Source organism: Halichoerus grypus, chromosome X (assembly GCF_964656455.1).
Source record: "Halichoerus grypus chromosome X, mHalGry1.hap1.1, whole genome shotgun sequence".
Classification (NCBI taxonomy): domain Eukaryota; kingdom Metazoa; phylum Chordata; class Mammalia; order Carnivora; family Phocidae; genus Halichoerus; species Halichoerus grypus.
Window position 1 is genome coordinate 3643025 of NC_135727.1, and position 12309 is coordinate 3655333.

Genomic DNA, 12309 nt, shown 5'->3' on the forward strand with positions numbered 1-12309 from the left:
GTTTTTTAAATGATTCTCCTTACACTATTTATTTTAAAAATTCTTTTCCCAAATCTTTTCTAAGGTGTGTTTTTATCCTTTTTTCAATTTCTAAGTTTCAATACTTAACTCATTTTTCATGCATTGTGTTTAGTACTGGAAATGCTTAAATTATGAATTTTTCTGAGTGCAGTGTTGGCTACATCCCACGTGTTTTACTATGTAAAATTTTTTCATTAATTTTATTTTTTAGATATTATGCACCCAATTTCATATTATTTTTTGAAGAAATATTTGTATGAGCTTTTTAAAATTTATAAATGGTAGGAATTTTATTATTTCTTAGCTCTATTGTAGTGTGATTAAGGAATCTGTTTTGCACTATTTCTATTTCCTGGAGATTATCAGACTCGGAACACTCCTCCCCCACCTGACTACTTTTTTTCCTGAATCTTTCTAGTTAAGTGAAAGTGAGGAACTATTTTCTAAATATTGTTCTAAATTATTATTTGTACTTTGCCATGGATTATGGCATCAGAAAATTCAGAAAATTCACAGTAAAAGCATGTGGATTTCTTACAGGGAAAGTGTTTGAGCATCATTTCAAGAACTTTACAGCAAAAACATTGGCTGTTCACATGTCATTTTTGTCTCCTCCTTGGTTCTTGTTATTGTTTTTGAGTTCCCTTAGAGTTAGATGTGTCACAGGTTGCCAGGGCCAATACTCTCCAATATACCTTTATAGAGTTTTCATTTGAAAGGTGGATTGACCAAGCTCTCCAGACTTACTCACAGCCAAAACAAGTTATTAGGATTCCTGGGGTCTGGTTCCACTTCACTATCTGCTTGTGTGACAGTAGATATTCCTCTCTGGGCCTCAGCATCTCCATCTTTACATGATGGCAGTGGGGGAGGAGTGTTCCGAGTCTGATAATCTCCAGGAAACTTCTAGCTTTCTGACTAGGTGAGGTTAGAATGATGGACAAAGCAAAAAGGACATGGCGGGAAGCAGGGGCATAAGAGCAAGTAAGGGAATCAGTAAAAGGGGGCCACCATTTGGTCACTCTCTTCCCTTCAGTTTTCCACTGACAGAGGGTACATGGTACATGCTTGGTAGGTCTGGGAGTCATGGATGGGAAAGCGGAGCAGACATAATTGGGTCATTGATTTAAGATTTAAATCCTGAACTGAGAACAAACTTGAATGCCTAAGAAACCAGCCACAACTTCATGCTTTGCTGATATATTTATTGATACATTTCCCCTTTTCAGGTGATGGTGACAAAAAGCAGCTGTATCTCCCTACCCTGCCCACCCCCCCCCCCCCACTAAAATACAGACACAGATTTCATTCAGCATATACAAGCATTGGGGCATGTCCAAATTCACCTCACTGGGTTACCAGAGCCAGGAGAGTTTCGGTCTTGGGGGCCCAGGAATCGAGCAGGCCAATGCTGAAGAGAGGCTGCCAGTCTGGGCCTCGCCACTGGGGTGCCAGCAGAGGCTATAGAATCAAATCATGGTGAACAGAGCTGCTAGCCCTGTCATGTGGTCTAGAAGGCGACAGTGGGCTCCTGAGTAGTTTCCAGTGAGATCCACAGTCCCATAGAAATCTGTGCCTCAGGGTTCTCATCTGCAAAATGGGGATAAGAATCCTGCCCTGAATATATCACAGGGCTATGATGAGGCTCAAAATAGAAATAATTTGTCAAAAGTGCTTTGCAAAAGGTAAAGTGCTATACAAATTTAAGGGAATTCAATTCATTGATTGTGATTGTGAGTGCCCCAGGATAAGAGTGGACTGGCTCATGGGTCCAGGGGCCAAGGAAGTAGCAAAACTCTTATGTTGTGCCTTTAGAGGGCACCAATCTGTGCCAGTAATGTCCACTGCAAAGCAAAGTTCTCTTAGTTTCCTGGCCCCGAGAAGTCACCATGGCCTAGCACCTGGGTCGGGGCTGGGAAAGCCACTGGGGAAGTTACAGAAAACGTCACAGGGGTTAAGGAGGAGGAAGAAGGTGGCATACAAAGCAGGGAGTCATTACTATTATCATACACAAAAATAGATACCCAATGGATGCAAGGCATTGAATTTGTAGTGCAGATGAGGGATGGACGTGAGGGTCGGGGGAGAAGGAGGTGGGCACAGCAGCAGAGGGAGATACTATCCCAAAGAGGCTCAATTGCTGGCTCCCTTCCTCCTAAAAGTATAATACCAGTGTCTATCTGCAGGGGAAGGGAGGGCAGGAAGACAAAACCAAGAATATAATAATCTGATCTAAGGACTAGGGTCCCCTTCCCCTTTACACTGCTGCCCAACATTTTAAGGAGATGTCAGGAACAGGCAAGCAGCTGGTCTATGCACTTTGAGGCTGAGGCCAGAGCTGGGCCTGGAGCACCACAAAGGCAGTATTGTTTCTGGAAAAAGGCAGTGGGTATCAGCACTGGGAGATAGCTAACCTACTCATACATGGGCACAGTCTTAGGGAGCTAGTCACTGACAGCCTGTGATATTTAAGCCTGAACATCATTAATGCCCCTTGAGTAATAGAGAGGTGGACCATTTTACTTGAAATGGACTGCAATGGAGAGTCAGTGAATGGGCCAGGTAGGGGAGAGGGCCAGCAAAGAACAATTCTATTCAGGCTTGTATTTGGGGAATGGGGAAGGAAAGACACTCCCTTGTTGCTCCTCCTGCTGCTGTTGCTTTCCTCTGACTCCCTTGACAAGGGCTGTGGGACCTCCTGGGGAACTGGGGAGGCTACCCACAGGGTACCAGCTGGCACCTACAAGTTAAGGCAAACAAGCCAGTAAAGCACATTGAAGAAGAAGAAGGTCACTGGGAAAACAACTCGTGAGTAGTTATCCAGGCGGTAGATGTGGATGAAGAGGCGGCCCTTTTGCCAGATACTGCCCTCACAACTGGGAGCCACGCAGAAGTCCTTCTTGCACCACTTGCAACAACCACCAGGGCTCTGGATGGTATCTCGGCTGAGAGACTGCTGAGCTGGACAAGATGGACCCTCCTCTCCATCATTCTCTTCAGAGTCTTCGATCTGGCACACAAAAGCTTCTGGATGCTCGTGGGCACGGGCACGAATATGTGGCTGAAACGGACAAGGAAAGAAGTGGGAAAAGTCAAAGATGAATCAAGTCTAGGTGTTGTCCCAAGGTTTCTGGAGGTTCTATCCTTGGCACACTGTTTTTTGACTCCCCCCCCCATTCCCAGCATGACATCAAAAAGTTTATTCAACTCTCCCACCAACTTCAGGTTCCCCACCCCTATCACTTGGTGAACTGGCCATCCATGTGCCATGAGTCCCAGTGCCCTCACTTGCATGCCTCCACACTCCAAAAGCTTGCCACCACTCCCATACCCAGGTCATACATGGCGAAGTTTTAGAGAAGCACGGGGTTTCAGCCGGTTGTAGGTCAGAAAGTTGAGCACAGCAAACTCCATCAGAGCACAGAAGCAAAAGACGAAGCAGATGGCAATATAGAAATCCAAGGCTGTGATATAGGAGACACGTGGGAAATTCTTACGGGAAAATGTGCCCAGTGTGGTCATGGTGAGTACAGAGGTTATTCCTGTGAAAGCACAGTAGTGGAGGTGGGCTCAGCTACCGATCCATATATTACACTGCTGAAAGGACCCTTGAGAAGGCAATTCTGTGCCCATTTGTATGTATTACCCACTTACCTAAAGAGGTCCTGGCTGGAGCAGAGTCTTTCTTGATCCAAAAGGAAACCCAGGAGAGCATTGTGGTCACAGAAGAAGGGACATAGTTTTGAAAGGCTACAAAGCCAAACCGCCTGCTCACATTGAAGAAAAGCGTCATGACCATGAAATCACCTGGAAGACATAAAAAATACCACTTCATTACAGCACCGACATGAGGGTCTCCCCCAGATAGGACATGCACATTAAGGGTCTTGTTCAGCTCATGGGATCCACACCACAGTCCTAAGATAGAGGCACATTATTCCAGTGCCATATACAGAGAATCAGAAGAAGCCCAGAGAGGAGACTCATTGCAAGACCCATGGTCAGTTAAGAGCTAAGTCAAGGCCAGAAACCTCATTGCTTCTTTCTCAGCCCACTGCCCCACACCCGGTGTCTGTCTTCTGAGGGTGGCAGAAGTGTAAGATGAAAGTGAAAAAATCAGTTAGCCCTCTAGGTATCAGGACCACACAGCTAGTGTCCAGATAGAAGCCTGGGACCTTCACATCCATTAAGGTGCCATATATAGTCTGTAGAATCATAGCCTGACACACGCACTACTGGCCTCTATAATGTATACTCTCAGGGAATAAACCGAGAGTGGCCTGTGCTGTGGTGGGGGAAGCACAGAATCCATTTGGCCTCCTTCCTATTCATTCATATGCTGGTAAAATGCTTTAGTTAGCACTGTTGTATCAAAAGCCAAAAGAAATCACTTGCCCATCCCAAACCTCTGGTGGTTCCCTATTCCACAACAGCTATAGAATCAAATGCATACTCTAACCTGACACTAAAGGCCCACCATGACCTGGCTCCAACTGACATCTTACACACACACATGCAAACACACACACCTTCCTGTAAGCTAATCCCATACACTCTCAGATTCCCTGAGATGGCTTGCATATTTTCACCAATATCCAAAACCTAGACTCCCTGTTCTTAGTTTATTACCCTAATCCAAACTGAATGTTTCAAGAAAATAGAAGAATTAGCTGAAAGTGAAAATTGGGGCATCATGTCCTTGATGTTGTTTCTTCCCCTATATAATGATGGCTCTTATAGTACCTAATGAAAACCTACATCTCTAGGTGGCATCTTCTATTATACCTTTCATGTTGCCTTATATTCTGACACACTCATCCCAAACACTCTGCGTTCTCATCATGACCCCAGAGATTCTGGGGGCTTTCCTGAGCCCAGAAACTCCCATTTTATTTTCAACATCACATAGGGTTTGTGATAGTGCAAATTTTGGCTCCTCAGTGAAGCTAAATTCCAAACTTCTACCTAAATGGTGCTATAAAATTCCTTGGCTTTGAGTTAGGTGGGCTTTTTAACCCCTTCAGGGTTTAAATCTCTCATGTAAGCCCCGTGGCTTGCCTCTTGCCTATCCAAGCCCAGCATGGCCTGGAACTTAGCAGATGCTCAGTGACTCTTGCTACTGTCTAGCAATAGCTTGGTAAAGCAGACCAGAACACTAACATGTCCACATGTCCTCTTATTTTGGAAAGTAGATCACCTGCATAGCAGGTTTAGGCATGTTGGAGCTAAACAAGAAGAGCAGCCTTTCTTACTCACCTTGGTAGCACTGACACTTAAAGGGCAAGAGTTCTCTGGAAAAAGGTAAGGATGTGGCCTGGGGTCAGTGGAATATCTGTATTCAGAGTAGTAACTGTGGGGATAGAACTCCTCCCCCAGGGCTGCTGCAGGAACCATTCACACTTGCCTACTGGCCAGAATGTATTTACCAAGCTCTTAGTTCTCTTGCCCTGGGGTCTTGACTGCAATTTAAGACATCCCTATTTAGCTACAACCACTCCCTGCAAAATATATGTTCTTGTTGCAAGATTTATTATCCTATCAGCTTTTTGTATGTTTATCTTATTTATTCCAGCCAAAGAACAACCTTCTCCACTTGTCAAGATATGGAAATTTGTTTCTGAAAGCTGAGGGAAGGATACTAACACATAATTTCTTATTCCTGAGGAATAAAGGAGCATGGGTAAGGGAAAAAAACGTATCTGGGGCTGAGGAGCCAAAGTCAAAGCCAAGCAAAACAACTCCCCCCCCCAAAAAAATTAAAGATGCTTCTGCTCATCTCTCATTTGGCCAGACCAGAGTTGGTCCCTGTGCTGTTAGAGGAACATAATTTAATAGACTGTGTCCAGAGGACTGGGATTAGAAGAATGAGTGGACCCAAAGCTGTGAAGAACAAGAAGGAAAAGAAACTAGACTTTAGAGTCTATAAAAGATTGTGACCCTGGACTGGGACCATAATACTGGTCCTTTAATGTTGACCCCATGGAAGAGTGACCGGGCTTACCATAAGTTCAGTAGTTCTAGGGAAAAATAACTAGGTCTAAAGGTTAGGAGTTCCAGAAACTCCAATTTCAGATGAACAGGGAGTTTTCTGAGGGACAGAGTTGTCCAGAGAAGGAAGAATCTCCTTTGTGAGAAAGTGAAGTCCTAATCATGGATAAGATTCCATCAGAGTCTCAGTAGCCACCAGTGAAAGTTAACTCACTCACTGGGGGCAAGGCTGCACTCTCTGAAGGCCTTCTGAAGCAGAGATTCTCTGGTTCAAGGCCCAAGGTGACCAAAGTAGCAAGCTACCACCGCATTCTGAACCCTTGGGAGCTGGTACATAAATCTGCTTCAGATAGAAAGAACTGCCCAGAGGCTGATGGGAAGAGTTTGGGACCAGCCTCAAAGAGAACTATGATACTGGAGAAAGCATAATTCAAGAACAACTAGCCTCTAGCAGAAGAGAAAGAAGCCCTCCTCCTTTTCCCCCAAGAACCCTCCTCTCTCCCAAGGAGGGCTGGTGCTTACCTATTGTCATTGCTTTGGTGATGATGCTGGCTCTGGGGCTTTGTAGTCACTAGGGCACCATTTTGAAACAATGCACAACCATCTACTAAACGGAACCACTAGTGACTTGAAAGCCCCTGGGCCTTGTCTCTTCTGCCGCTTTTGATGATGGGTCCCCACCTGTCTGGGAAAACTGAGGTGCAGAAAGGCAAGAGGCAGGCCCATGGTTAGCTGGCAGAAGAGCAAGGATCCCAAGTCAAAGGTAGTACAACTGCTTACCCAGAGACCCTGAGAAAAAGAAAAGCATTTGTAAAATAGCCCTCTGCCCCTGCCTAGTACTGTGCAAGCAAAGCTCTAGCCAGATGAGCATGAGCTATTCCTCACCCAGTGACCAACTCTGTAAGTGCAGCAAAGCAGATTTTCCGCCTAGCCACACAGAAGCAAAGCAAGACTCGTTCTATGGCAAATGGCTGGTTGGGTGACTGGCTCCATCTGCATCCTGGAAACGATGAGGGCAGTGCCTCCACTGCCCTGACTTGGTCAGTACATGTGAAGAGGGTTTCCAGGGCTGCTCTGGGACCTTAGCGTCTCATTGAGATCACCTAGGAACACAAGCAAAGACACTCATATCTGATTGGAAGCTGACATTGAAAAGATCCAGGATCCTCCCCTTTAGTCCTTGTTAGGGACAAAGTCAGAAAACCAATGATCACCATGTCCATGTTGCATCCACCATGAAGGCTTTGACAGGAATCTGTGCTTGTTAGAGCAGCTTCTTTAAAATAAATGTTGATGCAGTAGCAATTGTAACTGCTGAAACTTCCCCCATACTATCCCAGCCCTCACCTAGCTGACCTTAGAACTCTAGCTTCCACTTCCCATTAGGACCAACTTTGTTTCCCACTCAACCAGCTTGAATTGGTTCTGGGTATGGAGAACTCACATGAGCTCCATTCCCCAAAGTCATCCAAACAGGTTGGTTGTAACAAAGACCTAGAAACTGAAGGGTCTACATGACAAAGCTAGTTGCAAATCCTGACAGCAATAAAACTTTAACTACTTACCTACCCTCTCAGGGATTTGGCAAAGCACTTACTTCTTTGCAGATGAGACTGAGATGTAGTTACAAAGTCTCAGTTTCCTCTGCAAACAGTTGTAAGTGCTTAGCATTTACAAGACAGGAGTCATGTTCTACAACATTTCCATGGGATGATTACATACATTTATATGTATGGATGGCCACATCCAGTCATCCCTACCACTCCCCGGGCCTCTGCTTAGCCTTGGTTTCAAAGGCACACGTACCAGCTGGGGTTGAGATAGTTTCAGTAGTGTTGGTCACTCCTGTAAAATCAAACTGAAAGAGCTTCCAGGAATTCTTCTCATTGATTTCAAGCTTGAAATCTTCCCATTTGTAGATCATCTCACTCTCAGGATAGGAAACTGTAAAGCAACATGGGAAGGAGGGTCCTGTGAGACTGGGAAGCCTAGCTGTCTCCACCAACATGGAGTCTGAGCAATGCCTTGGAGTCCTGACTCTGGCCTCACCAGCTGTGGGACCTTGCCCCTCTTACCTCATTGTTGAAGTCCATTCAGTACGTGCATTTACTGAGCATTCCTTAGTACCAGGCTCTGTGCTGGAAATATAAAGATGAGCAAGGTAGGAGCCTTGCCCTCAAACATTCACATTTTATTGAGTAAGATAGTAAGTATACTTCTGTAATTGTTGAAATTGCTGAGAAACCTCCACCCATGGGACAGTGCAAAAACAGAGGAGGGAAAGACGACTTGGGGACACACCCAACAAAGATTTCATAGAGTAGGTAACATTTCCAATAAATCTTAAAAGCTAAGTAAAATATTCTCTGTATGGGTGAGGCTGAAAGGGTGAGGAGTGCGTTCTATGCGTAGAAAGGTGAAAATGCCTGATGGATTATGGAAATGCCAAAAGTTCAGGATGGCTAGCTCACAGAGGCTGGATGAAGCATACAGGAATGGGTAATAGGGACCAGTTAATGAAGTACCTTGAGGGTCATTCTAAGGAATTTGGAATTGATCCGTCACAGTTCAGGGAGGATTTGAAGCTAAAACATGACTGGTCTAGATGATGATTCAGCTAGGTCACCCTTGTCATTATATAAGATGGCTTGTTGACAGGGAGACCAGTTTTGGGAGGCCAATGCAGGAATCTGGGCGCAATAAAATGAATGAAGGCAGGAATCAAAGCTGCGGCAGTGAGAATGCAGAGAAATAGGATCAATAGAGACTCAGGAGGGAAAACCAACAAGATGTGTTGATTGATTAGATGTAGGAGGTGATGGAGAAAGAAGCATCAAAGTTCTTGGCTTGGACAACTGAGTGGCTGATGGTGCCTTTCAATGAGACAAATGTGAACACAGAAGCAACACATTTGTTTTGGGGGTAGAGGTTGGGAGGAGACAATGTATTTAGTTCTGGACATGTTTGGTTTTAAAGTGAAGATGTTGTGAAAGCCCAAGTGGAAGATGGCAAAGACCTAAGCCAAGGTACTGACAGTGGAGATGGAGAGGAGCAGACATACTTGAATTACACTTCAGAGGTGGGTGACTGACTTGAGATGGAATGGAAGGAAGAGGGAAGAACCCAACACAAGGTCCAGGTGAAACAACACAGTATTGTCAGCAGGAAAGGGATGAGGAGGCTCTGGGCAAATCTGGCACCATCTTAAGAGAAAAGCAGAGGCAGAAAAATGTAAAGGGCAAGGATGAGAAAAAAGAAGGGGCTCAGCATGACTCTGGGGCCCCAGAGACCTAAGAAGGTACTCACAGCTAGAGAAAGACAGAGGGCAAGAGTGAGAATCCATTGGAAATTTGAGCATGTGGAGTAAACATCCAGCATCAATGGTCATCCTGGAAGGGAGAAAGGAGCCTCATTAGGCTGGCCCTGAGCACTTAGGTATCCACCCACCTTGGGCCAGGGGACCACCACCAATGAGTGGCAACAGTAGGATTTGAAACAAAGAGCTCAAAAGAGAGACAAAAAGAGAGGAAGAACAGCTTGAAAGTATCTGGCTACTTTGGTTTCCATCATCAGAGGAATGTGTGGACCAATTTAGATGGGCTTTAGTTTCTTACCCATCCCAGCTTCCAGGACTTGCTAACATTCTCCCACTCTCTACCACCTTCCCACCTCATACCACTGATAACACAACCTTCCCCTGCCAGACATTCAAATGTCCAGCCTGCTCTTAGGTATCTTTCCAACTGCTGTGTTGCTGCTCCGCTTGGACAATTCCACAACCGTGGACGTGTCTTTACATCCAGTGCCCACTTGGGATGGAATTGTCCAGGCAATGCAGTCATACTCTAGTGGGGGGGGAACCTGTGGACTGGGAGCCAAATAACTGGGTACCAGTCCCAGCTCTGCCATGAACTTGGTGTGTGGCCTTAGGTAATCTTTCTATTTTGAGGGCTAGTGTCTGTATCTATACATGAAGGGGTTGAGCTCAAGGTCTAGCAAAGCTGGAAAGGCCCTTTGAAGTATCATTCAGGATGAAACCTATATCCATGATTCTTTGGTAAAAAGAGTCCCAAGAGGTAATATTCCAGAGGCTTGACATACCTAATTGTGTACAACACTTTGCCATCCTTGTGGATGCGAACCATCTGGCTGGGCATGGTGATCACATGCTCTTGAGTCCTCTTAGAATTCCTAAAAAAGGTGTCTGGGATCCATAGCTGGCTCACCATGTTGCCATTAAGGACAAAACTCTCAAAGCTGCCATTGTAACGGAGGCGTTCATCATACCAGGTCTGGCAGAAGGTGATGTCAATGGTGTGTTCCTGGTGGGATTGACAGAAAAGCACACATCTAGAGCTGTACAGGCAAAGAGTATTTTCATGCCATCCTGTGAAGGGCCTATTGAGCAGATAGGAACCTACTTAGGTTTGCACAGAGGAAAACAACATGAATTAGGCTGTAGGAGTTTTCTATTTCCAGGTATTCCCAAAAGAAGGGAACATTCCCAGATAAACAACAATCAGGGAAGACATACTTCATCTAGAAACAGACAGGTAATGGTGGCTTAATTGCGCAGGCTGGGCTCATCACATCACCACTACCTTGTAGGGTTATGAGATTACTCCAGCCAGGTTAACACCCTCTCAGCCTCCACATTTCCATAGCAAACCAAAGATTTCAACTCAAAATCATCTTAAACATTACAAATACACACACACCTTTGGTTGTATATGGTGAAGTTTCCCCTTTCAGGTTTTATTTGGGGAGCACAAATGTTAATTAACCTCAATCCTTCATTCTTCAGACATATTTTAAAATGAAGTGCTTTGAGAAGTGTGTATTTAGTCTCATGTTTTTTGAATAATCGTTTTGTTTTGTTTTTCATTTTAAACAAGGGCACCTGACCTCTGAATGTGTGTGTGCATAAGCATAGCTATATCTGTGATTATTTGGTCTCCACATGATATTATCTATCCCATAAACTGTCTGTTAAACACTGAGAAGGATGTTTAATAGGAAGAAGCATGAGAAGCTAGAGGTTTGCTCTACTGGTATTGAAGGGTAAAAAACAGACTGCAATAGAATTGCAAGTAGTGTGAAGAACAAGTGCCAGAACTAGGCCAAGGGGGAACCTGGAGGGCTAGCCCAACTTCCTTTACTTTAAAGGTAGGGAAACTGAGGCTCAGAGAGAAAAGGGCCTGTCCAAAGTCACACAAATAGCTAATGGCAGCATATTGACTCTGATGCTCAGAGCACCATTACCATGACCTTGCCCTGGGATGGCCTTCACTGATTTCCCTCTCTATTGCTTATTTCACTTGCACCAACAATCCGTTTGGGTACCAAGGTCCAATTTTCCCCTGTAGAATCCCTAGGTCTTTCTCCTGAGTTATCTTGCATCAAACAATGAACACCAACCAGAAACCTACAGCTTAGAGGCCAGTAGAGCCCTCAAGGGAAAGCTTGGCTTTGCCGCCTAGGCCAAGAGGTGTTGAGAGCCGTTGCCCAATTGCTGGGAGCCAGCCTCCCAGACTGAGAAGGTTCCCTGGAGTAGTCCAGAGAAGCAGACAGAAAAAAGCCTAACTACCATTCAAATGGAAGCCCCCAGCCCTGCTCCACCCAGCCCCACCGGCCTTCATAGGTGGCCTTCAGAGTGTTTCTACTGTCCCAAGTAGCTGGCAGTTCCAACTTGGCCTATGGAGCCTCCTTCATTCCTAGGCCATGTGAACTATAGCTGGGGGAAGTCTTCCCTCCACAATCCATGCATGCTGTGCTCTTGCTCTATGTTAGTGTTTCAAATGAGCATTTAATTTCTATTTAACAAGATACCAATTGTAAATTCATTACACAGCAACTGATAACTAACAGTTCAATTTTTCCCCAGTTTGACAAGGGAGCTTGGGTTGTACATCTTTTTTAGCTCAGCTGAAACTCTAAAAATTCAGTGTCAAGGAATTGGCTTAATTAGGATTGCTTGCAACAATTATCACAGCAAAAAGCCTTAGCAACTGTTGATGCTACGATGGGCAATCATTCCCAGACTGGTCACTGCCTTCTAAGCTCAGGCTAGATATTTCAAAAATTTAACCAGGAAACTGGTAGAAACATTTGATTTAAATCTCCATGCTATGGGCTCGGGTTTCTCTCCCTAAGAACTAATCCTATGCTCTACGCAGCATCTGATTAGCTGAGGGGTGTAGGAACTCTCTTCAAACAACCACACTCCTTCTGTAACAGAATGCTTGCTGAGAGGCTCAGTTGCTTCAAACGTAAATGAAGATCCCAGGGGCAGCCTTACCT

General features: G+C 45.0%; 1 protein-coding gene across 2 annotated transcripts in view; it reads right to left on the reverse strand.

Moving 5' to 3' along the window:
• Positions 1 to 1316: 1316 nt before the first annotated feature.
• Positions 1317 to 12309, reverse strand: part of GABRE (gamma-aminobutyric acid type A receptor subunit epsilon) — a 16881-nt gene continuing 5888 nt past the window's right edge. The window contains exons 4-9 of one of the 2 annotated variants that reach the window (XM_036078877.2): positions 10111 to 10331; positions 9316 to 9398; positions 7816 to 7953; positions 3676 to 3828; positions 3364 to 3563; positions 1317 to 3082 (exon numbers count right to left, since the gene is read on the reverse strand). In XM_036078877.2, coding sequence (XP_035934770.2) covers positions 2762 to 3082; positions 3364 to 3563; positions 3676 to 3828; positions 7816 to 7953; positions 9316 to 9398; positions 10111 to 10331 — 1116 coding nt within the window. In that variant the 3' untranslated portion in view covers positions 1317 to 2761. The other variant, XR_013444506.1, reaches the window with a different exon arrangement.